The sequence below is a fragment of the Podarcis liolepis genome (assembly GCF_965112155.1).
Source record: "Podarcis liolepis genome assembly, chromosome: 15".
NCBI classification, from domain to species: Eukaryota; Metazoa; Chordata; class Lepidosauria; order Squamata; family Lacertidae; genus Podarcis; species Podarcis liolepis.
The window spans coordinates 28,135,330-28,162,319 of record NC_139566.1 but is presented as its reverse complement, the minus strand read 5'-3'; the positions used below and the strand labels follow the sequence as shown (position 1 = coordinate 28,162,319).

Genomic DNA, 26,990 nt, shown 5'->3' with positions numbered 1-26,990 from the left:
TCCCCACTGCCCTGCTAATCGGACACCAGCTGGGCAGCAGGGAAGCGTCCCAAGAGGGCAGCAATCAAGGACAGATCAAGGGCACCAGGGAGGTTCTCCCCCCCCCCCCACGGTCCAGATCCAATGAAGACCGCTCTCCCTCCTCCCCAAGTGATCATCTGCACTTTAATGAGGAAATAGGGAGGCTGGGATGACAGCTGCTTGGCAGGCTAGTGGCAGAGGGACATAATTTTATTGGAAAGCTCAAGGAATGAGGCCACCCCTGCACATCTGTCTATCCATGAGTGTTGCTGTTAATGCATGTCTGGGAATAGGAACGTAGGAAGCTGCTTTCTAACAAGTCAGAGCCCTGGGGCCTATATAGCTCAGTATTGTCCACACTGGCTGGCAGTAGCTCTCAAGGGTTTCAAGGAAGCAGTCTCTCTCTGTCTTAATCTAGAGATGCTGCCAGGGATTTAATTTGGGGCCTTCTGTATGCAGGGCAATCGCTCTACCATTGAGCGATGGGCCTTCCCTGAAGAACGTGTGTGTGTGTGTGTGTGTGTGTGAAAGAGAGAGAGAGAGAGAGAGAGAGAATGAATGTGGCTGGCTCTGACTATGAGTGGTGCTGTGGTCTAAACCTCTTGAACTTGCTGATCGGAAGGTCAGCTGTTTGAATCTCCCCAATGGGGTGAGCTCCCGTTGCTCGGTCCCTGCTCCTGCCAACCTAGCAGTTCGAAAGCACACCAGTACAAGTAGATAAATAGGTGCCGCTGAGGCAGGTAGGTAAACAGCGTTTCTGTCACGGTGTTCCATTGCGCCAGAAGCGGTTTAGTCCTGCTGGCCACATGACCCGGAAAGCTGTCTGTGGACAAATGCCGGCTCCCTCAGCCTGAAAAGCGAGATGAGTGCCGTACTCCATAGCTGCCTTTGACTGGATTTAACCATCCAGGAGTCATTTACCTTACCTTTTATCTTTCTCTGGCACATGGCCCCGGGCCCCTAAATGCGGGATATTTATGATGCAGACAAACCAACAATGCATGTTTGCTAGATAGGCACATTATAGGCACTGAAGCTCACAAGTTGTCCTGTGGGTTTGCTAGAGAGAACTCTGAGAGCCACTCCCCTGTACCCTGACTTCTCACTTGGCTGGACACTTTCTCTTTGCTGTTTGGCTTCTCTTCGCTCTTACTCTTCATCTCATCACCAAGCCAGAAATGTGAAAACATCTGCATGTCAGAGCTCCATCGCTCAGACACTATCTTAAGCTAGACTTCAGCATGTCTTTCTAACTGAATTACCATGTTACGCCTGGCTGGACAAAGCTGCTGTATCTGATAATCCTCAACAAGTATTCTGAGTAAATAGATGTTATTTTTATTATAAGGCTGTTTGTGCGATTGTTGTTTTAAGGGGAGAAAGGGGGGAAATACCAGGAGAATCCAGTCTGCCTTAAAGCATCCTGGTTTACTTAAACTAAAAGGCTAAGACTAGCCTATCTAAGCTTCCCTTTTAAGCTGCAAAGGGATGCAACTCTGTTGTATTCACAAATGTGAGGAAGGAAGGATAATATCTAATCTAATAAATATAACCTCTGCTGGCATCTATATACATCCCTACACTAATGTATTTTTAATCTTTGTTGGAAGCCGCCCAGAGTGGCTGGGGAAACCCAGCCAGATGGGCGTGGTACAAATAATAAATTACTATTACTATTAAGATTGCCCACCCCCAGGCAGACTATGAAATCAGGGAAGATCATTACAAAGTTTGCACAAAAGAAGCAGCACTCTCAACTCTCTCCCAGCCTCAAACCCAGCACTGTGAGGAGGATAATACTGGCCTACCTCAAAGGACCGGTGTAAAAATTACTCTCCCAAAAATGCATCTGAAGTGCTTTGGACTCTCTTATGAACTATAGTGGTGCCCCGCAAGACGAATGCCTCGCAAGACGGAAAACTCGCTAGATGAAAGAGTTTTCCGTTTTGGAGGTGCTTCGGAAAACAAATCTATGGGCTTGCTTCGCAATGTCTTGCGAGTTCCTGCTGGTTTTTTTTCCTTCCCCCCCTTTTTCTAAGCCGCTAAGCCACTTATCAGCTGATCTGATCAGCAGATAAGCTGCCAAAAGCCGCTAATAGCGCTAAGCTGCTTATCAGCTGATCCGATCAGCAGATAAGCCGCTAAAAGCCTCTAAAAGCCTCTAATAGCGCTAATCCGCTAATCCTTCAATGGGCTTGCTTCGCAAGACGAAAAAAACCGCTAGACGAAGAGAATCACAGAACGGATTATTTTCGTCTTGCGAGGCACCACTGTACATAGCATTGTTACTTTGCATTTAGAAAGTAGCACCCCTTTTGATCCAGACCAGATGTTAACTCTAGTTAAAGCCACAGTCAATGGGGCTGTGCAGAGAACACCTTGTTTGCCACTGTGAATTGCAGTCCAAAGCTCCAGCCAGGAGGAATGAGATGGAACAGGCTGTGCTCAGCCTCACACAAACTGCAGTCTGAGCAAAGCCACTTCCTGGACTGGGTTCTTTAAAAGACACGTTGAAAGAAGCTGGGACGGTGCCAGAACACTCTGTAATGCCCAGATGCAGGGTGGATGTTGCCCAGCTGTGGAAAGGCCTCCAAACACAGAGCCACAAATGGCGCCAGCTGCTCCTTGGCATCCACACGTACATTTCAGGGGGGCAAAGGCTCCCCAGAAGTGGTTGCAAGACTCTTGCACAAGGCACCACTGATCTTGGGATTCAGAACCACTGCAGCACCCTAAACTCATCAGTCAATTCTTTTGGATTCCCTCTGACAGCCAAGCCAATGAGGAACATTTCATCTAACCACTTAAGCCTCTGCCCATCTTTAAGCCAAGTGAAAGCAGAACAAGCCGAGAAGCTGGTGAACAAGCGAGGCCGGAAAAATATAAAAGGCCACTTGTGCAGCAGGGCTAAATTTAGACCTTGTTTTTGCTGAGACTTTTGCAGAAAGTTGCCAGGCAGGCTCTGCCAAATGCTCAGCACAGTCTTTGCTAACTCTTCAGATCTGAAAGTTTTCCTTCCCTTTAACACTGGCCTGAAATACACCATCCGGCCTGCTGTATTGGAAAGCAGCAGCACAGAACCAGCAAAACTCTCTGGGCGGCATGGTGGGTTTTATGAGATGGGGGGAGATAGGAAGGTGATGCCAACGTAGAAAAGGCAAAAATGCATCCCCATCCCAGGTTGGCCCTCCTATGGCACGAATACCTGCGTCTTTGCAGCCCATTCGGTTTGCCACTCTCATTGCAAACAAAACTCTAACCAAGAATCCGTCCTTTAAAAAGAAAGAAAAACAGAATGTTGGGGTTCCCTCCAGAACCTGCAGCTCTCAAAGTCTGAGCCTCCATGGCCAAACCTCTTCAGGGAGAGGCAAAGATGGAGGGGATGACGACTAGCGCCCAGTCCCCCAGGGAAGCACCTGCGAACAACCTATCCACAGGAATGGGCCGCAATATGATATTGAGTTTGCAAGATGGCAGAGAGCTGCCAAAGCATCTAAGGTATTCATTCAGCAATTGGATGCCCCAGCAGTGCAGCTTTGCAGATGGGAGTTGTGGTCCAAAGCACCCAGAGAGTGCCAGGCTGGGGGAGGCCAGGCTAAAGGAAACAGAGCTGGATGATTTGTTGTTCAGCAGCCTTCAACCTCAGCCAAGGAGGGATCATTAAAACACCCAAGAAGAGCCTTTTGGTCACTGGATCAGACCAAACGGGGCTCCATCTTGCCAAGCTCCCTGTTCTTGCAATGGCCAACTGAATGCCATTGAGCTCATCAAGCTTCTGGACTCTCGTGGTTCTGGATCACATGAGATAATATGAAACCAAGAGGAAGATAGCAAGATGTGGGACAGTTCTTAGGAACCTTTGGAGCAATAAAGCTCTTCCAGGCTGTACCCAGGCCCAGACAGAGGGGGGGCCATATGGGCCCCTTGGCCCGGGCCTCCGATTCCAAAGGGGGCCTTGGTCAGCATTATTTATATACTTACTTATTTATAAGACTTCAGTTATCCCCAGGGTAAAAAAAGGGGGGCAACTTATTTACCTGGCCTGGGCCTCTGCCTGGCTCTGCAAGGCCCTGGCTGTACCACATGGGGGGAGATCATTCCAGGGCAGGAAGAAAGCTTGGCTGCTGACCTCTTTTCCTTGACAAGCTAGTTTTCCACCTGTGGGGAGCCTCCAGATCTGCAGCAGAGAAGCCCCAAACACTCTTTTTCCTTCTCCATTCCCTCTGGAAACTGGGGTGCCTGTGGGGCTTCTGCAGGACAGCCTCCCTGTGCATCAACTTCATCCCCCACTTCGCCCCAACCCAAACTCCATCCTCTTGCCTGGACTGCTTTGGAGGGCTGCACAGCTGGCTTCTACTCACAGAGCTCTTTTCAGGGGCCAAAAGCTCACAGGAGCTTGTGATTCAATTGCATGGAAAGGGATTTCTACCTGACCTTGAAAGCCCATCCTGTGGCTCAGGCAGAAAGGGCCTTGCACATATTCCCCAAGAATTTGGAAGACGGGCATGTATCCAGCGGCATCTTGGCTTCTCTCGTAACCAGGATTCCACCCATGTGGTCAAGGGATATTTTAAGTCTTCCAGCACTGACTGTGGTTAACCAGTGTTTGGATGAGCAAAGGAGGCAGCTGCCGCCAGCTTGGGGTTAAGATGCCTTCCCCTTCCCATCTGTTCTAGAGGCTGGAAAAGGGGCACCAATTAATTCTACTGCACAACACCAAAAATTAGCATAACCCCTCGTCACTGTGCTTTGTGGCACAGAGTTTCATTGGGGGAGGGGGCTCACTCTTCAAGGCACTCCCTGGCATCCTGCAGTGAAATTCTCTCTCTCTGCACAGTGGTCCCCAGAGTTAATATAAATGACTGTCACCACCTGCCAGTCCATTTGTTAAAAGGCAGGAATCAAGATCCACTCACTAGCATCCCTCAAGTCTGTCCAGTGGAGTCCACCCCCCGGTCCAACTTCAACTGGGGTCTGCAGTGACCTTGGGGGAGCCCCATGTCACTTACTTAACTGTTCCATCGGCCTTGACTTGGGAAGCAATCCCATCCAGAAACAGACCTCTCTGTTTGAAAGAGAAGCTTGAACAGAAGAATGCTGTTGGCACCTTCCAACGTGTCTCTTGGACAGATGGGGCACTTGTCCCCAGAGGCTTTGAGCAGCCCCAACCCGTGAAGCATTTGGCAATGCTCAGAGGTGGTTATTCCCACATGCTCCTTTCGACCCAGGAAGCTCCTTTCTCATGAAATCTGGAGACTTTAAACACAGCTTCAGAAACTGAAGAAACCACCGAGCGTTAGACCAGAGGAGCGTGATCCTTTGTAGTAATTCCAAAAGACCAGAGAGAACAGCTAGTGGAATCCTAAGAGGAGGGAGGTGGCAACCGAAAGGGGGGGTGTCGCAGGGTGGGGGGCTAACACTACCTTCATTAATGCCTCTCTTCTGCTCCCTGGTGTAGCAGAGAGCTGGTGGGTCTTCCTGGGCACCATATGGGATGTGCTGGATTGATCCCCTTAGGGACCAGCTGCAAATTGATTTAGCAGAGACACTCCCCCCTGGCCTAAGTGAACTGATGCATGCCTGGGCGACAGATAATAAATGGCCCCCATTAACACAGTAAACAGTTGGCCACAAAAATCTGCCTCTGCAGGGGCACCAAATATGTAAAAGGGAATAATAACCTGCTGCTAGATCAAAACCCTGGCTGGTTAAAACGTGCTAGCTTTTCGACTGCACGGGACTCCCTAGTATAGGATTCCAGAGCAGAATAACCACACTGGATTGTGTTCCTGTTAGATTAGCCCTGCGTTGTGCTTCCAAGCTTATTCATTTTATTCTGAAGTTTAAAAATTACAACGTGCTTGGGATCTAAAAACCGTAAAGCTTCTCAAAACAATAAAACACAAGAACATCAAAACTGAAGTTTTAAAAAACCCTGGTCTGTGAATGCCCAGGGATTTATTTATTTTTTAACAGGCAGCAGAAACCATTGGTGCATGCTAGATGGCCGGGAGGGGGGCGGGGGTGAGGAGGGCGGCATTCTGTTCAACCAGGTGGCCACTGCCACCACGAATGCCCCCTCTAGTTCTGCAGGTTGCAGGCGTGCCAGCAGAGCCCCCTCCAAAGGTCACAGTGATCTAACAGGGCAGGAGGGAAAGTGTTCCTTCAGGTAACCTGGTCCTGAGGTGTTTAGAGCTTTCTGCATTAATGATAACACCTTAAACTGAGCTCAGTGGCAAGCTGGCAACTGGTTCAGTTCAATCAGTGCAGGTTGGGTAAATGTACAGTCAAGTCTCTCCCCACCCCCTGCAGTCAATCTCTTCTAGACAACTGTCTGGGGGCCACATGTCACTGGTGGGAGGGGCCAAAGGCAAAAAAGCAGAGGCATCACCTTGCCAACAAAGGTCCGTATAGTTAAAGCTGTGGTTTTCCCAGTAGTGATGTATGGAAGTGAGAGCTGGACCATAAAGAAGGCTGATCGCCGAAGAATTGATGCTTTTGAATTCTGCTGCTGGAGGAGACTCTTGAGAGAGTCCCATGGACTGCAAGAAGATCAAACTTATCCATAGGAAATCAGCCCTGAGTGCTCACTGGAAGGACAGATCCTGAAGCTGAGGCTCCAACACTTTGGCCACCTCATGAGAAGACAAGACTCCCCAGAAAAGACCCTGATGTTGGGAAAGATGGAGGGCACAAGGAGAAGGGGACGACAGAGGACGAGATGGTTGGACCGTGTTCTCGAAGCTACCAGCATGAATCTGACCAAACTGCGGGAGGCAGTGGAAGACAGAAGTGCCTGGCGTTCTCTGGTCCAGGGGGTCACGAAGAGTCAGACACAACTAAACGACAACACCTTTGTACTGTAGAATTGTTTCTACAGAGACTAAGGCCATGGCACTCAAGGAGGGTGTGGAGCAAGGCCAGCAAGGGGTGTGGCCTAGGGAGAGGGGGCGTTTCCTGGGAAGAGTCCCAAGGGACAGACAGAGAGGTCCAGAGGGCTGCAATTGGCCCCCAGGCCCGAGGTTACCCACCCCATGCTTGAGTTGCTGCACACTGTAATTTCATTATTGAAAGCAAGCAATGAGGACCTCCACTCCTTCCTGGCTCCTTATTCCAGCAGCCTCTGGGCAGAACTGAGAGCTAGCTCATTGCTGCAATGGAAAGCAAATTTGCCCTTCCACAAAACTGGATTCCATGCTTTCTTCACTGAGACAAGGTGGACTGACGCCTCCCCACTTGCTAAACAGACACAGACAGACAGACAGACAGACAGACAGACAGACAGACACACACACACACACACACACACACACAGAGGAATGTCCATTAAAGTCATGATCGTATCAAACCCCCCAAGGCGTTTCTAAAGAGGAGGGAAAGCCAAGCAAGTGCCTCTCCCAATATTCTCCACACCAGGATTGCTTTAAAATTCATTAGTTTCTCTCCCCCACCCCATAAAACACATTCAGAAGCACTTTCCGCCTACAAAACGCAGTTCTGAGCTGCAACCTCCTGTTTAAATGGAAGAGGGGGGGTCTTTTGGCTGAAGAAAAAGGGATGCTTGCTGAAATGAGCAGCTTGCTCAAAGGATGCCCCAGATCAGTCCAGCCCCCATCGTGCATATTAAACATTACGGGGAGGGGGGAGTTAAGATGCCAGTGTGCAGGAAGGGGGCATTGTTTTCAACTGCCAACTGTTCTCTGGTGCCCAATCCTGTTTTGATTTATTCCCTGTTGTCCGGGCGGTGAGAGGAGATTCTCTTCTTCCATCCCAGCTTCCTCTGGGGCTCATGGAAAGGAGAGATAAGCCCCTCCTATCAGTCAGTGTTGGAGAGATAACAGGAATAGCTCTTGAAAATTATTTTCTCACCCACCCCCTAAACACACACACACAGACATTTTCTCCTTACAATCCGTTTCACACCTTTTGATGCTGTTGCTTAAATTATACTCTGTTAAATTTTTTTAGCACAGTTGCCGGTCTATTTTAATTGGAATTTTATTTTTTTCTGTATGCAGCTAGTAGAAACATAGGAAGCCATTTTACACTGGATCAGATCACTGGTCCATTAGCTCAGTATTGTCTACTACACTGACTGGCAGTGGCAGCTCTCCAGGATTTCAGACAGGAGACTCTCTAGGGCAGATTTTCTCAACCAACCCTGTGTCCCCAGATGCTCTTCAACTACAACTCCCATCATCCCTGACCACTGGCCATGCTGGCTAGGAATGATGGGAGTTGTAGTCCAACAACACCTGGGGACTGAACGCTGAGAAAGGCCTTACCTGGAGATTGAACCTGGGGACTTCCTGCAAGATGCCATCACTTCCAACGATTGGCTATATATTCATTTTCCATATACATATTCCTTTTCCAAATTTATAACACATCAATGCCAAATTAAAACTATTTTAATACAATTTTTCCAAAAACTGGCTTCCTACTCTTTCTCAGATATTTCTATTTTCTTCGTATTACATGCTGCTTGCATTACAAATTTATCTCCAATTAGCAAGCATTTTTAAAAACAAATACCCTTTTCCCTCAGCTGTCTGTTTGCATTTAATAAATAAATGTGATGATGATGGAAAAGGGGGACAGCGTTTAACACCCCCCCAACCTTAGAATCATAGAATCATAGAGTTGGAAGAGACCACAAGGGCCATCGAGTCCAACCCCCTGCCAAGCAGGAAACACCATCAGAGCACTCCTGACATATGGTTGTCAAGCCTCTGCTTAAAGACCTCCAAAGTCGGAGACTCCACCACACTCCTTGGCAGCAAATTCCACTGTCGAACAGCTCTTACTGTCAGGAAGTTCTTCCTAATGTTTAGGTGGAATCTTCTTTCTTGTAGTTTGGATCCATTGCTCCGTGTCCGCTTCTCTGGAGCAGCAGAAAACAACCTTTCTCCCTCCTCTATGTGACATCCTTTGCCCAAAGAGAAGCACTGCCTGTCCTTAGTAGACAATGGAAGAGTGCAATCTTTGGACAGCTAATCTGCTTCCCAGGCCCATCACAGAAACCTGAGAAGTAGAATAGTCTACTCAATTTTGCTCAAGTTACCCAAGAGTTGGAAGGGTCCCTGAAAGCCACACAATCCAACTCTTGCTTGATGCAAAGAATCCAAAACTGGAGGGATTCCCCCAAGCGATGCAGCCTCTGCATGAAGGGCTTCCGCCTCCATCAAGGGAGGCCACTGACCACTGGACTATGTTCTGCCTCCACAGCTGGAAGGCAGCAGTGCTTCTGGATTCTAGTTGCTGGAAACTGAAGGGAGAGAGAGGGCTCTTGTGCTGGGATCCTGCCTGGGGGGGTTTCCCATTGGGGGCATCTGGTTGGCCACTCTGAGAACAGGATGCCCAGGACAGCTATGTGATGCTGGGGCTGATGGGAGTTGTGGTCCAAACCACCTAGAAGGCACCAGGATGAGGAAGACTGGGCTCAAGTTCAGTCTGACTCATCTACCCAATGGAGGCAAAGGAAAGCTACTTCTCCCCCACTACTGCATCTGCTCAGAGGGCAACTGCCCCAGAAGACACCCCCCACCTGATGTAGTTAAGAGCAAATGAAAAGCCAGAGACATCTCCTGCTGGACCAGCCAGGCCCCATTCCGTCACCAGCCACTATTACAGCCCATCACAGCAAGAGTCATAAAAGAAGAGTTATCTGCCAGACTGGAATTGCAGTGGCCCCAGGGGGGAGCAAAGTGGCTTTCCTTACTAGGCAGAGGAGCAGCCCATAGGCAGCAGCTGGGTTACAAAGCCCTCCCCTTTATGGCAAGGGATTGGGGTGTAGAGAGAGAGATCTGAGCTCCTTGGTCCAACGAAGGCAAACCAGAGCTGCCTGCTCAAATAGCTGGACTGATGGCAGCCAACATGTCACTGGGAGGCAAACAGGATCCTGACCAAGCAAAGAGGCCAGCAGCTTCATGAACTGAACCAGTTTCTCCCACAATTTCACACACAAAATGGCGGCCAAGGAGGCTCACCTGCGCCTGGGCTGGAGCACAGCAGGCAATTTGCTTCTCTGCATAAAATAAAACACTTCGTATGCAGTGTTTGAAATTAGCCAGGCGCATTTTGCACCTGGTTTTTGACGACTTGGAACCAGGCGACTTCTCTTCTTATGTTCTCAAAGCTCTTAACCTGTCATCTGAACTAGCCAGAAGTCACAGTCAGTCCTTTGAAAAATAAAGACTTTAGTCTTGCCCCAAAATGACAACTAGACATTTTATTTTGGCGACTGCAACCTTGGTTTAAGGAGCCATTTGGCGTCTAGCTTATATATCTGAGTTTCTAACGTTGCTCATATGTAGCAAGTGTCATGTCAAGCAGGAGGTTCAGCTAAATCCCTTCTCTCCCAACAAGATACAGCCTAAAGTGAAGTTTTGGTCTTATCCTGCAGAGCTCTGAGGATATACAGTGGTACCTTGGTTTACAGATGCTTCAGGTTACAGACTCCGCTAACACAGAAATAGTACCTTGGGTTAAGAACTTTGCTTCAGGATGAGAACAGAAATCGCGTGGTGGCGGCGCGGCGGTAGCAGGAGGTCCCATTAGCTAAAGTGGGTGCTTCAGGTTAAGAACAGTTTCAGGTTAAGAACGGACCTCTGGAACGAATTAAGTTCTTAACCCGAGGTACCACTGCTGAGATTGATCATGGCCTTTCTCCTAACTTCCCCCCACTGTCTTTTAGGACTAAAAGAGGAAGGAGGAAAGCAGATCCCAAAAGTTTCCTCTTCTGTGCTGCTTAGTGAAACCAGATCCCAGAACCCAGAGCTGGCCACCAGATGACAAGGAAGCCAGCAGGAGGAAGAGGCAGCCACACTTTCCAAAAGGCGACACCATCCGCCAGTCCCCATCAGCAGTCTCCGCTCTCACCCCAGACCATCAGCCACTCGCTCGCCTGGTCTTTACTGGGTTCCGAGGAAGCTGAAGGGGCAGCCAGCGGGAAGAGGCAAACTGAAAGCAGAGAAGGGTCAGGAGGGGAAAAGGCAAGGCAGTCGGAGAAGAGGCAGGACAAACAGTTCCATCAGGAGCAAAGCAGGCCCTAGCATGGAAAGCCCCTTTTGGCTGGGGCTCATGAGGTCCAGTTTCCAGTCCAGCAGCTGCCTGGTTCCTGCCAAACTGGGAGGAGCAAAAGAAACTTGATTGCAGAGCCAGCCCAGGTGAAAGGGAAGAGGGAGCTGAGCCATGCCAGAGAATGCTGGCCACACCTGTCCAGGGGATGCAAATGCAGACACTCAATCCCAGAAATGCAGGATTTGGACGCAGCTACCCTGGGGTGAGGGACGTGGGTGGAGCTGTGGGTTAAACCACAGAGCCTATGACTTGCTAATCAGAAGGTCGGCGGTTCGAATCTCCGCGATGGGGTGAGCTCCCGTTGCTCGGTCCCTGTTCCAACCAACCTAGCAGTTCAAAAGCATGTCAAAGTGCAAGTAGATAAATAGGTACCACTCCGGCGGGAAGGTAAACGGCGTTTCCGTGCGCTGCTCTGGTTTGCCAGAAGTGGCTTAGTCATGCTGGCCATATGACCCGGAAGTTGTACGCCGGCTCCCTCGGCCATTAAAGCGAGATGAGCGTCGCAACCCCAGAATCGGTCACGACTGGACCTAATGGTCAGGGGTCCCTTCACCTTTACCTTTACCCTGGGGTGACCTAAAGGCCCTCACCAGGTGCTCAGAATCATGCACCCACATTTCTTCACAGTGCTCCAAGACTAAGCCTCAATATTCAAGACGGCATCTGTGGCATTACAGGAGTCCAGCTTTTGCATCGCATGGAGAAGCGACAGAAAGGTGGACTACATACCACAAGCCCTCTGTTTGCTTTGCTTCTATCCTTAAAAAGTGTCCCCCATCAAAGCTCAGGTGTAAACTTTCCTTCTTTCTTTTTTTAAAAGAGAGAGCACACACGTGTGCAAATCACTAGCTTTAATGGCCAAGGAGCTTAACAAGACTCCCAGCAATCGGGAGAGGCATATGAGTGCTTTGGCTAGCAAAACCAGGACTACAGGCAAACTGAGAAATCACTGAAAGTGTCATAGAACCATAGAACTGGAAGGGACCCCAAGGGTCATCTAGCCCAACCCCCTGAAATTTAAAATTCTAAACCAATCATTTGTCCAGGTCACATATTCTGACTTGGCTTGGAGCAGAACTTTCAACTGCTTGGCAATCCAGGTACCCCCAACAAGCCCTGCTTATTGCCCATCCGACATCTCAGCCCTCCCTGAGAGAAAGAGCCCAGCCCTGGCAGCGGAGAGAAAAGAGAGAGGCCCTTCAGGGGCCCCACAAATGCCAGTGGATGATAAGAATGGCCTCCACATTTCAGCCCGAGGGCAGGGATTGCCCTGACGCCTCCTGAGACTCGCAAGCTTTGTTTTGGCTAAAGGGCAGAGTAAAAATGCATTAAATAAACAAATTGTGAAGACTCTGCAGCATTCCACATTCGCACACACTCATTCTTTCATCAGGTTATCTGCAAAACACAGCTCCCATCCCCCCCCAAAAAAGAGGCCTCCCCCACTCTTGACCTCTCTCTGCGCAGGACTGGCTTTTCTGAATAGACTGGACAAACAGCCAGCCAGCCAGCCAGGCCACTGACAGCTGCCTCTTGCCCCAGTGATGGCTGCCCATCCTGGCACAGAGCAAGCCACAGTTTGGGTCTCACCCAGTGAAGTCCATGGCCACCAGACGGCTGCAAGACCAAGCGAGCAAGCCATCTTCAAATACCTGAAAGGTTGCCACATGGAGGATGGAGGAAGCTTGTTTTCTGCCGCTCCGGAACCAATGGATTCAAATGGCAGGAAAGGAGAATCCGGCTAAATGTCAGAAAGTACTTTCTGAGGGCCAGAGCTGTTCAACAGCAGAACAGACGACCTCGGAAGGTGGCAGGCTGTCCTTCGCTGGAGGTTTCTGAACAGTGGTCAGGTGGCTGGCTGCTTTATTGCTGCATCGCAGGGGGTTGGACTGGATGACCCTCGGAGTCCCTCCCAACTCTTCAAGTCTATTATTCTAATGGCGCACTGAGGAGGTGTGGGGGACACGTGAAAAAGAAGCAAAGCTGGATGGACTGGAAATCCACCCACCCGGCAGCCCGAAAAATTGGTTTGAATTCCAGCCTGTTTGTCATCAAGGGGAAACTGGTTTGGCTTCTTCAAAACGTAAATCAGGGGGTTGGAGGGTGGGCGTGGAAGAGGCAAGACGTCCAGTGGGACCTTCGGCACACAAGGCAAACCGTGCACGCTACTAGGGCATGGCCTAAATTAATAAATAATAATAATAATAATAATTTATACCCCACCCATCTGGCTGGGTTTCCCTGCCCCCTCCCTTTCTCTCTTTGCCTCTCCAAAGAGCGTTCCTCTTTCAAACAATGGCTTCATCCATTTGCCGATGGGTGCAGATTTAACCAGCTAATAAACCAATTACGACTGATACAATTAGTTAATCAACTAAGCCCCACCAGAAACTGCCCCCCTATAAGTGCTCCTTTACTCCACTTTCTCCCCCCATCTGTGGAGAAGCACAGGGAGGAGGAAACATCGCAGCCTTCAATCACAGCATGTGGAGAAGCACAAAACTGTAAACTTGGGGGTCACCTAGTCCAACCCCCTGCAATGCAGGAACCACAGATAAAGAATCCCCGACAGATGGCCACTCAACCTCGGTTCCACTGTCAAAAAGCTCTTGCGGCCAGAAAGTTCTTCATAGCGTTTAGCCAGAATCTCATTTCTCGTTATCTGAATCCACTGGTTCTGGTCCTACCCTCTGGAGCAGCAGGAAACAAGCCTTCTTCATCTGACATACAGGTATTTGAAGGCGGCTATTGTATCACCTCTCCGTCTCCTCTTTTCCAGGCTAAACACATCAAACTCCCTCAACCGTTCCTCATATGGCTTGGTTTCCAGACCCTCCAGCACCTCGGTCACCCTCCTCTGCACACGTTCCAGCTTTCAATATCCTTCTTAAACTGTGGCAAACCTCCACTGCCTGATATGCGAGTGGCTGCAAAGCAATCCCGACCATGACCATCTGCCGTAGCACTTTAAAGCAGTGTGAGAAATTGCCCAGGCACGCTTTGCGACCGGTGCAAGTCCAACTGCGACCGCGTGGAGATTTGGTGACTGGCATCTCCACCTGGCTGGCCCCTCCAGCTTTCCTAAGTAGGGAAGTAGAAGAGCTTGTTTATCGCATTCACCGTATTTTTTTGCTCTATAAGACGCACCTAATTTTTGGAGGAGGAAAACAAGGGGAAAAAATATTCTGAATCTCAGAAGACAGAACAACAAGAGGGATCGCTGTGTAGCAAAAGCAGCGATCCCTCTTGCTGTTCAGGCTTCTGGGATAGCTGCGCGGCCTGCATTTGCTCCATAAGACGCACACACATTTCCCCTTACTTTTTAGAAGGGAAAAAGTGAGTCTTATAGAGCAAAAAATATGGTATATCCCACCTTTTTCCTCCAAGGAATACACAGCTCCCTCCTCCGTTCATCCCTACAATGACCCTACGAGGTAGATTAAGAGGCTGTGACTTGCCCAAAGCATAGCTGTCAACTTTTTCCTTTTTTTAAAGGGAAATTCCCTTATTCCGAATAGGATTCCTCGCAAGAAAAGGGAAATGTTGACAGCTATGGCCCAAAGTCACCCAGGGAGTGGGGATTTGAACCCTGATCTCCCAGGTCCTAGTCCAACACTAACCACAACACCACACTGGCTTCCTAGAGTTATTCTGCTATGGGGCAGTTCTATAAATTAAGTAGGTAAATAAATATGGGGAGAGCCAAATGTCACTTAAAGAGAAGGATGTGAAATATTTTCTGTGAAGTTATGCTACTCCATATTCTTCGCAGAGCTAATGGAGGGGAAAGAGGAAAGCTGGAGGGGAGCTTTGCTACCAACCCCCACTATAACAAAATCCACAGTCAGAATACCTAACACTGCCCCCAGCTTGGCATCTGAAATGCTATAACACAAAATAAAGTGGGAGAACATTGCAGATTCTGAGGCCCCAGCCAAATGCAGAGACGAGCTTTGATCTGGAGGGATTTGCATTCTGAATACCTTGAAGCCGCTGCCCCTGCAAGCACACACCAGCTTTAAAAATACAATGAGAAAAATAACACTGCCCCCCTCCAGTTCTCCCCAAAGGTTTATCATCAAAGCTTGCGGGAGGGGGGCTGGCTCACCCTTTTCAACCATTCAAGGGGTGGGGCGTCCCCTGCCCACAAACAGCCAAGCCCAAGAGCTCAGAAAAGGAAATCACAACCAGGGGGATGGCAGTGGAGACCCTTCAAAGCAGTGAAGAACCAAGCACAAGGAGGGAGAACCAAGCACATGGACATGGGCTTTCAAACAAATGCCTCCCCACCATGTGCATCCCAAGGTGGCAGACTAGTACCTGAGAGAAGTGAGTTCGAATCACCGCTCAGCCATGAAGCTCACCGGGTGAGCCAATCACTGCCTCTCAGTCTAACCTACCTCACAGGGCTGATGTGGGGATTGAGAGCGGGGGGAGAACCATGTATGCCACCTTGGGCTCCACGGAAGAAAAGGTGGGATATTAATGTAATAAATAGACAAATAGCAGTAATGTACCATGTAGCTCACCCCCAACCAGCAATTATGGGGGGGGGGCCTACAACTCTGCCACAGGAGTAGATTCTCACTGTTAGGGGAAATAGGATTATTGCCCCTACAGGGTCCAATTGAAGACCGATTAAGAAGGTTCCTAGGGAGCAGGTGGTGCTATGGTCTAAACAGCAGTTGGTGCTATGGTCTAAACCAGTGTTCCCCAACCTTGGGCCTCCAGCTGTTTTTGGACTACAACTCCCATCATCCCTCGCTAGCAAGACCAGTGGTCAAGGATGATGGGAATTGTAGTCCAAAAACAGCTGGAGGCCCAAGGTTGGGGATCACTGGTCTAAACTACTGAGCCTCTTGGGCTTGTTGATCAGAAGGTTGGTAGTTCGAATCCCCGCGACGGGGTGAGCTCCCATTGCTCTGTCTCAGCTCCTGCCAACCTAGCAGTTCAAAAACACGCCACTGTGAGTAGATAAATAGGTACTGCTGCAGCGGGAAGGTAAACAGCATTTCCATGTGCTCTGGCTATTGTCATGGTCCTCTGTGTGCCAGTAGTGGGTTAGTCCTGCTGGCCACATGACCTGGAAAGCTGTCTGCGGCAAACGCCGGCTCCCTCAGCTTGAAAGTGGACCCCATAATCACCTTTGTCTGCACTTAACCATCCAGGGGTCCTTTACCTTTTTTATGAAGGCTCCCATAAAGAGACTGGCGGATGACTACCACTTCCCAATGGGTCTTGGGGACTGTCCAACTTTCTGGATGGACAGCTGACAAAATGGCCCTCAAGCCACCCACTCAGCAAAACCAAACAGGCTCCCTGGAGATCTTGAGAATATGAATAGGGAGCCATGAGGACAGAAAAGTATTGAGGGAACACAGAAAAGATACCCTTTCAGGGATTATTCCAGGGGGTGCGAAGGATATGCTTCTCTACCACCACTGCAGAGGGACAGAGTTGTCCATAAGAGCTTTTTCCAGGGCCTCTGACATCTCTGCAAGACCATACTGAAGAACCCTCACGGTGACCAGTTTACAAGGCATTCTGCAGATAAAACGGTTTGCACCTTGCAGCAGGTCACTTCAGCACCTGCTCATCCAGCTCTGAAGGATGTTTGTGCAATCTGAAGGTGTAATTGCACATCTTGGAACCTAGCCATGTATGCACTTAACCCTTCCTGGCTTACAAAAGTTGCCTTGAGAGGGTCAGACTGAGTGGGGAAGGTGGGGTGGCAAATGCCACTCTACGACAGAGCATCGGTCCACTGAACCTGAAAAGAGTTGGTGGGAAAGCTTTTGGTTTTTTAGAAAAGACCTTCTTGAATACCCCCCCCCATTGGCATCTGGGCATTTTTGGGCAGCGCACTTGAGCACATGGTTGCATCTCAACTCCAGGTTTCCCTGAAGACGTTGAGACTTTACCCCCCATCCAAAATGGCGCCAGGGGAACACACAAATTGAAACTTAATCCAGACATGTCAAAGGTGTTCCTGGCCTACAGGGAATACCGTTCAATCTGCATTGGATGGGGGTTGTGCTGTGCTTGAAGACCCAAGTTCATTTTCTGGGGGTTCATCTTCTGAGCCTAAATACCCAGATTGCATCAGTGCCAAGACACCTTTGCACAAATGAGGCTAATGCACCCGCTACACCCATTCCCAGAGATGTCCAATCAGGCTGCAGGAATGTGGGCCTTATTTACATGTCGCCTGGACTACTGCAATGCACTTGATGGAGGGCTGCCTCTGAAGGAGTTTGGTTCAGCCAGGCTCTTGATCACAGTCAGCTGTGGGGAGTATGCAACTCACTCCTGCTTTACTGCAGCTTCAATTCTGGGCACAATTTAGAGCGCTGGTTGTAATGTACCGGGGTCCAGAATACTGCCTTCCATGTCAGCTGGTCCTGCTGTTACTTCAGGGATCCAGGGAAAGTGGGGCCTTCTCAGTAGCAGACCCGGCTTTGAGATCTTCCCTTACAGAACTTCATTTTGCTCCCTCACAACCAGCTGCCTTCTACCTTCAAGCGAAGGAAGGTCAAAACAAACCCCCGAGGCAGATTTGCCTCTTTTCCTGCTCAGGTTATTTTGAGAGGCCACCCACTTTGTTCTTCATAGTTCTGGCTTCTCTTCCTTTTACATTTACGCTGCTATGCACCTTAATTGTTTCAAAGGTGTCTTTTCCCTGCATTATTAACCACCAGGAGCAGCGCATGTTTTTGATTACCTGAAATTTAAAAGATTGGTTTTTAACGTTGCCTTAATTCTAAATTATCCTTAATCGTTATCTTTTATATCTTTTTTATTTATTTTTTGTATTTCATCTGTCTTGTTGTAATTTGTGTAAGCTGAATTTAGCAGCCCCGGTCTGCTAAAAAGGTAGGATATAACAACAACAACAACAACAACAACAACAACAACAACAACAACAACAACAACAACGTAGAAGCATAGACAAAATAAAACAGTGGATGTGGTTAATGCCCTTTCTTCCTGCATCAGGCTTACTCTTCAAGGTACTGCACTGCTGTTTCTGTGGGATGGAGAGACATGACCCTTTGCAGGCACACACACAAATTCTGGGCTTGCGGGGGGGGGGGGGGACCAGGTCTGGTGCCTCACAGTTTCAGGGTTTCATCTGCTAGAAGAGCAAAAGCTTTGTGTGTGTGGAGGAGGGAATACCCATTTAAAAGGCACCTGCCTCTCTGCAAGGACAGCCCAGGCAGCTGAAAGAGAAGAGAGGGCCCGGAGGCATTGGCCTGGGCACCCTCCCCTCCCCTCCTATTGTTCCTGCCCAGGAAACTGCAAGCCGGAGGAGAGGCTTTGCAGACATCTAAAGAGCATCATCACAGGACAGATGGCTGCAGTTCAGATTAGACCAGTGGTTCAGCCTCCTCCCTCTCCCATCCCCGCCCCCATTGCTTCTCGCACAAGATCCACAAGTCTTGAGAAGAAAAGAAATTGAGGGCTCTCTAATCTGGGAGGGAGAGAGGGAGGGGAGAGGTCACTTTGAGGATAAGGAGCCTTCGCCTTCCATGTGCCAAAGCCAGCTCAGAGCCCAAACAATCCCCCTCCCCATATAATGTGGGGTGGTGGGGAGATAAATTCTCAGGAAATACTGTAAATGAGAGGCAGGAAAAAGAGACTCAGATACTCTACCTGCATTTAAATATTAAGAAATGCCAAACTAGGAGGACGAAGGACCCCAACTCTCCTTGAGAGCTTCAAAACCTCTCTACTCTGAGAGCCTCTTGAAGCCCAGCCAAGCAGGCAGGAATTTAGCTGTTTGCAAATGTCAGGCGCTGTTCCTTATTACAATATTGACTCTGGGAATGACAAAGGTGAAGGATCTATATATATAGCAGTCTGGACCCTCACTCCAGGGGCCACAACTTCTTCCAGTTCGGCACCTCCAGCATCCGTCAATATTAAAAAGAAATGCCTATCGTTTTAGAATGATTGTCAGCATGCATTTTCCCCCCCACTTTCATGTCCTTTGCTGTCCCCATTACCCATGTACTTGTTAAGATTTCGAATGTAGATTTTTAATTGGTATTGGGCTGAATTTGTGGGGCTGTAGGCTACCTAAAGGGCACTTCCTGGAAGCATGAGGAGATATAACTCAATAATGAATTATTATCCAAGGCCTTTGCTAGACCTGTTCTACAGAATTCGCTACTGCTTTGCTAAACGGCCTCGGTCCAGTATACCTGAAGGAGCGTCTCCACCCCCATCATTCTGCCTGGACGCTGAGGTCCAGCGCCGAGGGCCTTCTGGCGGTTCCCTCATTGCGAGAAGCAAAGCTACAGGGAACCAGGCATAGGGCCTTCTCGGTAGTGGCACCCGCCCTGTGGAACGCCCTTCCAGCAGATGTCAAAGCGATAAACAACTACCTGACATTCAGAAGACATCTTAAGGCAGCCCTGTTCAGGGAAGTTTTTAACGTGTGATTTTACTGTATTTTTGGTTTTATGGAAGCCGCCCAGAGTGGCTGGGGAGGCCCAGCCAGATGGGCGGGGTATAAATAATAAATTATTATTATTATTATAAACCCGCTCTGCTCTTTAACCAGAGGTCCAGTGACAATGCCTGGCAAGCTGCAGGGGCAACTTCCAGTAGCGACAACCACTGTCCATCATCTCAGAACTGGACAAGGGAAACCAGAGTCTGTTAGAAAGGTACACGCAGCTCCTAATCAGCCTTGCTCTCATCAAGTCCAGCATCTGCCTGGACACACAATACACACCTGGCCAGTGTTTATGCCAGGAAGACACACTCCTTGAAAGTAAGACACTTAAACAAGGAGAAGCATAGCAGTCTCAGGCCCAAGAACGTAGCATGTCCAGCCTTGCAGGTGATAAGCTAGCATCCCACTGAAAGGTCACCCAGGCAGGTTCCTAAATGAAAGCACAAGGGGCTAGGATCAGCCTTCCCCAACTGGGTGCCCTGCAGCTACAATTCCCCTCAATGGCCATGGGGGCTGGGAGCCGTAGTCCAAAACAGCTGCATGGCACTAGGTTGGGGAAAGGCTGAGCCAGATGACTTCCAGGTGCATCCACACACCCGGGCCCATCACGCGATTACTGCACTACCATGTGATGACTGCAGGAGAAAATGAATCACAGGTAGATTCTGGGCCTTGACTCAAAACACAACATACTTGTTAACACAGGGGGAAGGGAGCAGCTCAGCAGCAGAGCACCTGCTTCGCATGCAGGTGACCCATGGATCGCACAAGCCAAGCCACACTCCGTAACATCTCAAAGGCAGCACAAGGACACCTGAGCAGCCCATTAAAGCCCAAGGCTAGTCCATGAAGTCTTTCAAAATCAGGAGGCAAAAGGAGAGGGCTCAGGTGTACCCTGCTCTCCTGTCGTTCTGAGCAATACAACAGAACCCCCCAACCAGGCTAAAGAGGCAGGATCCACTGGTCCAAGGGCCACTTGAGTTGGGCAACCTCCTCCTCCACTGCCGCCACCCCAACATCTGCATTCTAGAGCCAAGGATCCTTTGGGCACCCCAACATCCTGGCACCTCCCTCCCACCAAGAGATAAAGGACCATGTGAAGCCCCCAGATGGCGTTTTCCCAGCTTCCATAGAAGGAGAAGGAGCCTCAGGATGGCACCACCTGACCCAACCAAGGGAAGGCAGCAGAGGAGAAGGCCCAACCTGAGGACCTCACCTGAGTGGGCCAGGCAGGGCATCACAAAGCTGTGCAAAGGGGGAGGTCAGAAACTCCCCCAACCCAGCCAGGTACAGAATCAAGATGTGGCTATATGGCTAAAACATATCCCCCCCATCAGAAAACAAAAGGGACTCCCCACATACACCATTATCAGGAATTTCAACACTCCTGCATGCTATAGAAAAGGGAGACACCCCTTCCCTCTTGAAGAAGAACAAGGACACAAAAGGAGATTCCCACCCACCTGCCTCTCCGAGGTGGTAGCAGCTGTCCAGAGAGGCTCTGCCGGCCGGCAGGTCGCCGTCGCTGGGCCAGATCTGCCCGCTCTTGCGGACGCCCACGATGGTGGCCTCGGAGACCACGACCTGCTGCTGCCGATGCCGCTTCTGGGACTGGGGCGTCGGGGGGCTGCTGCTGCTGTCGAAGGACTGCTGGGAGTTCTGGGAGGGCGAGCGGCTCTTGTCGCGGCCGTAGAGGCGGCAGGCGGTGGGGCTGGGCGAGACGTGGCTGGACTGGCCCGACGAGAAGTCCTCCTCGCTCGACGTGAGGTTCTCGTTGGAGCTGCAGTCGGGCGTGTAGCCGCCGCCGATGTCGTCGAAGCTGCGCGGCGAGTAAGAGCGGCGCGGCCAGGTCAGCGGCTTCTCCGGCTCGACGGTGGCGCCCGAGTGGCCGCGCAGCAGCGGCGTCGGCGGGGCGCCTTTGCCCCCGGACTCCCCGGCGCCTTCGCCCCCCGCCGCCGCCATCATCATCATCATCATGCCCCCGACGTAAACGCTCTGGTAGGGCTGGAAGTCCGAGGGGGCGGCCTGCCAGGCGGAGGACGAGCGGGCAGCGCCGTTGCCGTCCAGCAGGTTGTCCTTGAGGAAGCGGGCGTTGAGCTCCGCGTCGTCGTAGTCGCCGTCGCCGAAGCAGGCCTCGGTCGAGCGGCCGCGCAGCCCCGGCAAGAGCTTCTTCCGTGCCTCCAGCTGCATGGCTTGGCTGCCCAGCGAGCTGATCCGGTCCGAGACCTCCTTGTCGTTCACCTTCACCAGGCCCTTCTCGTGGTGGTACTCCAGGTTCACGTAGAAGGGCTTGTCCGACGAGCAGGGCGGCGCGGACAACGGCTCCTTCCCATCCGCCGCTGCCGTCGTCAACGACTTCTTCAGCCCCCGCTCGAAGTTACAGCGCAGCGCCGCCACGTTGCTGGCCGCGCCGCCGCCGCCGCCCCCTCCGCGCTCCCGGCTGCCCACCGGCTCGAAGGCGCCCGCCTCCTTCTCCGAGGAGACGCTCAGAAGGCGCTGGCGGCGGCTACTGCCGCTGTTCCCGCCGCTGGGAGCCGCCCGGGCCCTGGCCGGGGAGCCCCCTTCCGCCGCCTCGCCGTTGCCGTCGGGCTGCTGCGTCGGGCTGTCCGCCTCGGAGCCGTCGCTGTGCGCCGCCGAGAGCTTGCGGAGGGCAGGCGGGCGCGGCCGGTGGTGGTGATGGGGTTTGCCGCTTGGCGGCTGCGGCGGCCTGGCCTGGCCGGTCGTCTGCGCCCCGACGTCTCCGTCGTCGGCCGCGGCCGTCCCCTCGTCTTCGTCGTCGTCGTCGAGGCCGGCGCGGGCGGGTCTGGCGAAGCCCCAGCGCTGCCGGTCGTAGCTCTTCTTCTCCTTGGCCAGCAGCGTCTGCAGGTAGATCATGCGGAAGCGCTCCTTGTTCACCTCCAGCTCCAGGCGGCGGATGGACGCCTTGCAGCGCTCCAGCTCCGCCTCGATGTCGCCCACCGAGCGCAGCGCCATCTGGGGAGGCTCCGAGTCGGCGAACTGCGCGCGCCACGCCTCGGCGAAGCCCACCGGGTCCACCATCGCGGCGGCGGCGGAGGCGGCCCGAGGGCCGGTCAGGGCGGCAGCGGCGCGCCCGGGCGGCGGAGCAGGAGGAGGCGGCGGCGGGGGGCGCTCATCCCCCGCCGGAGGAGGCAGGGTGTCCGCGGAGGCAGCAGCGGCGCTTCAGCCCCGGGCGCCCCGGCCGCGCTGCCCATGAGGAGCCGTCGCCGCCGCCGCCCCCTCGGCGAGGGCGGGCGGGCAAGAACAAAGGCGCGAGCCGAGGCGGAGGCGAGCGCGGCCGGCAGCCTGCCTCACGCGCCCGGGCGGCGGGCTCCCCTCCTCTCCGCCTGCCTGCCTGCTTGCTTGCTGGCTTCCTCCTTGGCCTCGGCAGGGCCCGAGCCTTAGCCCATCCTGCGGCGGCGGCGGCGGCTACTGATCCAGGCAGGCTCAGGCGGGGTCGGGCTGCAGCTCTCCGGGCGGCTCCGCGTCGCGGCTGCCCATCGCCGGCTGGCCCAGCTCGCGCTCGGGATGGCAGCCGCAGGGACGGCGAGGGCGGGGCGGGAGGCCAGGCGGGGCGGCGCGATGGGGCGGGATTGGAGGAGGGGGGCGCGGCGAGGGGGCGGGCGGGACGGGCTGGGCCCCGTCGCCCCGCCCACAGCCCCGAGCACGTGCAGAGCGCCTCGCCACCGCCGCCTGCCGTGGATCCGGCTGGCTGGGCCAGGCCTGCCAAAAGGATCAGATCCCAGCTTAGGGTAGGAGAAAGGACGCTTCCCTTTCCGGTAATGCTGTTGGGGCAGAGGAGCCAACTCCAAAGGGTCGAGGGGCTTTCGGTCGCTCAATAAAATATTTGGGGGGGGGCTGCAACCCTCACCCCCAAGTTGATGAGCATTGCCATTCAAATAGTGCGCGTGCACCGTGTCATGTGGTCGATTATGCGGGGCTGGGTTTACCTGCCCCCACCCCATTTAAAAAAAAAATCAAGTTGGCACCCCTCCTGGGTAGGGGGCTTCTCTTGTGAGAATGGAGCAGCGGAAGAGCCTTGTTGCTGGCCTGCATCCTTTTCTCACAGCCAAATGCAGGATCCGAGCACAAGAGCCCTCGCGCCCTTAGGAGCCAACTCCTAGGGGCCGAAGTCCCTTCCCCGCCGCCCCCAATAAAATATTTGAGGGGGACAGCTTCCCCTCCAGTTGATGGGCATTGCCATTCAAATGGGGTGTGTGATTGATTGTGCATCTTGTGATTGATTATGCAGGGCAGGGCTTACCTGGCCTCCCGCAATATTTTACACAAGTTGGTACCCCTGCCCCATAGGAGCCCACTGCTCGAGCCGAGGTCGCTTCAGCCCCTCCAATAAAATATTTGAGGGGGCCATCCTTCCCCAAGTTGAGGGGGATTCCCATTCAAATGTTGTGTGTGTGCGCGCCACATTATGTGATTATTTGGGACAGGGTTTATTTTAACTGCCCCCACCCAATATTTAATTCAAGTTTGCAAAACCCCCCCCCTAGCCTTCCCTCTCTCCATGAATTTGCCTAATCCTCTTTTTAAGCCATCCAAGTTGGTGGTCATCACTGCCTCCTGCAGTTTCATAGTTTTAGCTGTTCACTGTGAGAAGAAATACTTTCTTTTAACTGATTGGCGAAGAGGGCCTTGGATCCGATGAAGATCCTGGCCTCTGCTTATGTGCTTAGAAGCTTGTCAAGAGTCCCTCTCCTGTCATCATATGGAGTTGAAGATTTTGGCTGTGGCTATTCCAAAGGATGGGATGTGGGTGGCGCTGTGGGTTAAACCTAGGACTTGCCGATCAGAAGGTTGGTGGTTCGAATCCCCGCGACGGGTGAGCTCCCGTTGCTCGGTCCCTGCTCCTGCCAACCTAGCAGTTCAAAAGCACGTCAAAGTGCAAGTAAATAAATAGGTACCGCTCCAGTGGGAAGGTAAACGGCGTTTCCGTGCGCTGCTCTGGTTCGCCAGAAGCGGCTTAGTCATGCTGGCCACATGACCCGGAAGCTGTACACCGGCTTCCTTGGCCAATAAAGCGAGATGAGCGCCGCAACCCCAGAGTCGGCCATGACTGGACCTAATGGTCAGGGTTCCCTTACCTTTACCTTTATTCCAAAGGATGGGATAACTCTGCTTATTTATATGTTCTCAACCCAGAACCCTTCTCTTCTCCCCTCCTGAGACCTAGGCAAAGGGTGGAGCAGAGCCCCCTCCCTTCCCCGTGGCATCACCTGGGCAGCCTACATTGAGCCATTCCATTGTCTGCAGAGAGTGGGATGTCTTTCATGTGCTCAGCCCCAGCCATGTGGCCCTTCCTTTCCCAGAAACCCAGAGAGGCTTCCTGACTAAAATAAACAGGCTTCAAATGAAAGCGAGTTATTATTATTATTATGTCCATCTGTGTGGGAGGTTGGCCTGTAGGAGCTGCCAGGCAATTAACTGGTGTTTGGGGAGGGCTTTGGGACCCATAGATGGAGGGTGTTGCTGCTGCTCACGCCAAAGCATTAAGCCTGCTCCATTTTTAATGCTGCTCAATAATCCATCAAACCTCTTAACCACTTTTGCTTCTAGCATATCAGGACAAATTATGACAACTTCCTTCCGCCCGCTCTTGGGAAAATGGTTTGCTAGCATTCAGATTATTCCTCCACTTAACACAGAATAATCCCTGCCACACAAGATGGTTCAAAGTGGGGGTTCTCAGTTCTCAGGCAAACTTCCAAATAAACACATATAGGATTGCAGATTTATTTAGGAAAGCATTTGTCTTGCCATCTTTGGACTGGATAATAAATTTCTCTTCCCCCTACCTCCCATTGCCTCTTTGTTTTAGCTGCACCAGACCAGCACAACTACCCCTTCGGAAATGCTTTAGGACGTTTTTTGTGACGGTTGCTTTTTGATGCTATTATGGTTTTAACTGTTTATTTGTTTTTGTTAATATTTTTATATATCAGAGTCTTGAAGCACTTAAAATTTAAAATACATATAGGGCAAGTTCAGCCACATGGGTGGGTTATAAATAATAAATTTTATTATTATTATTATTATTATTATTATTATTATTATTATTATTACAGAAAACAAGCAAGCAACAACCTAGAATCACCCATTTAAATGCACACCCAATTAAAATAGTGGGGAGATGTAGGATTCCCTTCTTTCCTCAAGGAGCTTTCCGAAAGGAGCTCAGCACCGCAGATCACCCTCGAGTCAACAAATGAGCTGGGAGGGGATTCGGCATTAAGGCCTCTTATATGCCCTGTAGACCGGTGGCCACACTCTGCATTAATCTACCCTGGAGCATATGCTGCAGAAGTTAATGCTGGGTTTATCCACTTCTTTCCCCCTTGAGGAAGCCAGGCTCAGGATTCCTGATAGGTGGAGGTCAGCCGTGACAGGTGGGCTTCACTTGAGGCACCATTAAGGCTACGTATTCATGCTAGCTGCGGGGCAGATGGAGAGTAAGCTGCCCATTGAGCCCAGTGGCCCTTCTTCCTCAAGATGCACAGGGCATAGCTGTCAACTTACAGATTTGAAAATAAGGGACCAGCAGCCTCGAAAATAAGGGATCAGCAGCCAAAATAAGGGATTTTCGGAGCACAGGTATGTTCAACCTCTGAGCCCCTCCGAGCCAAAGGCAGAAAGCCCAGCCAGCAGCCAAACGAAGTCTCAAGCAGTGGTTCCCACAGCGCAGCAACCCGGCAAAGGGGATGCAGCAAGGAAAACCACCGTCGCCTCTCCGCTGGGAAGCGCTGAGCAAAGGCGAGTCCCCAGGCAACGTGGCTGATTTGATCAGCACAAGGCATGTAAGCTCCACCCCCCAGTCATTCTTAGACTGCTTATTGGGTGAGCAATGCAGCCAAGCAACACAGTTGGAGCCTCCCTCCTCCCTGGCCGGCAGGCAGGGAGGGAGAGGAGCTGCTTCCTTTGAAACCCGGGAAATTTAAGGGACATCATCAATAAGGGACAGCAGCGGGACACAGCGCTGGGATAAGGGACTTTCCCGCCAAATAAGGGACTGTTGACAGCTATGGCACAGGGTGGGAGATTTGCGCTCCTTCAGATCTGCTTCCCACGACGGTGCAGTTCTCCTGAGCAAGTGCCCTTGAAACACACTGATGCTATCTCACATTGCTCTCTTTCATTTCAGAGGGGCTGCCTTTCCACTGAGATCTGTCCGCCTCCCAGCCTGCTCTTCCCATTATTGGGCTTCTTCTCAATGGCGCTGGCTCAGGAGAACTTCCTCCCACGTGTTAATGAGCAGAGCATACCAAATGTCTTGGCGTGACGATAAGCATGTAAGAGTCAGCATTCTGCACAAATCCCATGCCCCTTTCCTAGATCTTTTATAATGAGCATCACTTATGAGAGTTTTCTGACAAAGCAGCCTATGTATTATTTTTTCTAAAATAAAATGGCCCTTTTA

General features: G+C 51.5%; 1 protein-coding gene across 1 annotated transcript in view; it reads right to left on the bottom strand.

Moving 5' to 3' along the window:
- The window catches only part of BCR (BCR activator of RhoGEF and GTPase), a 96,879-nt gene extending 73,784 nt beyond the window's left edge, over nucleotides 1–23,095 (bottom strand). The window contains exon 1 of the mRNA XM_083478443.1: nucleotides 21,028–23,095. Coding sequence (XP_083334569.1) covers nucleotides 21,028–22,603 — 1,576 coding nt within the window. The 5' untranslated portion in view covers nucleotides 22,604–23,095. The remainder of the gene's footprint in view (nucleotides 1–21,027) is intronic.
- Nucleotides 23,096–26,990: the final 3,895 nt, after the last annotated feature.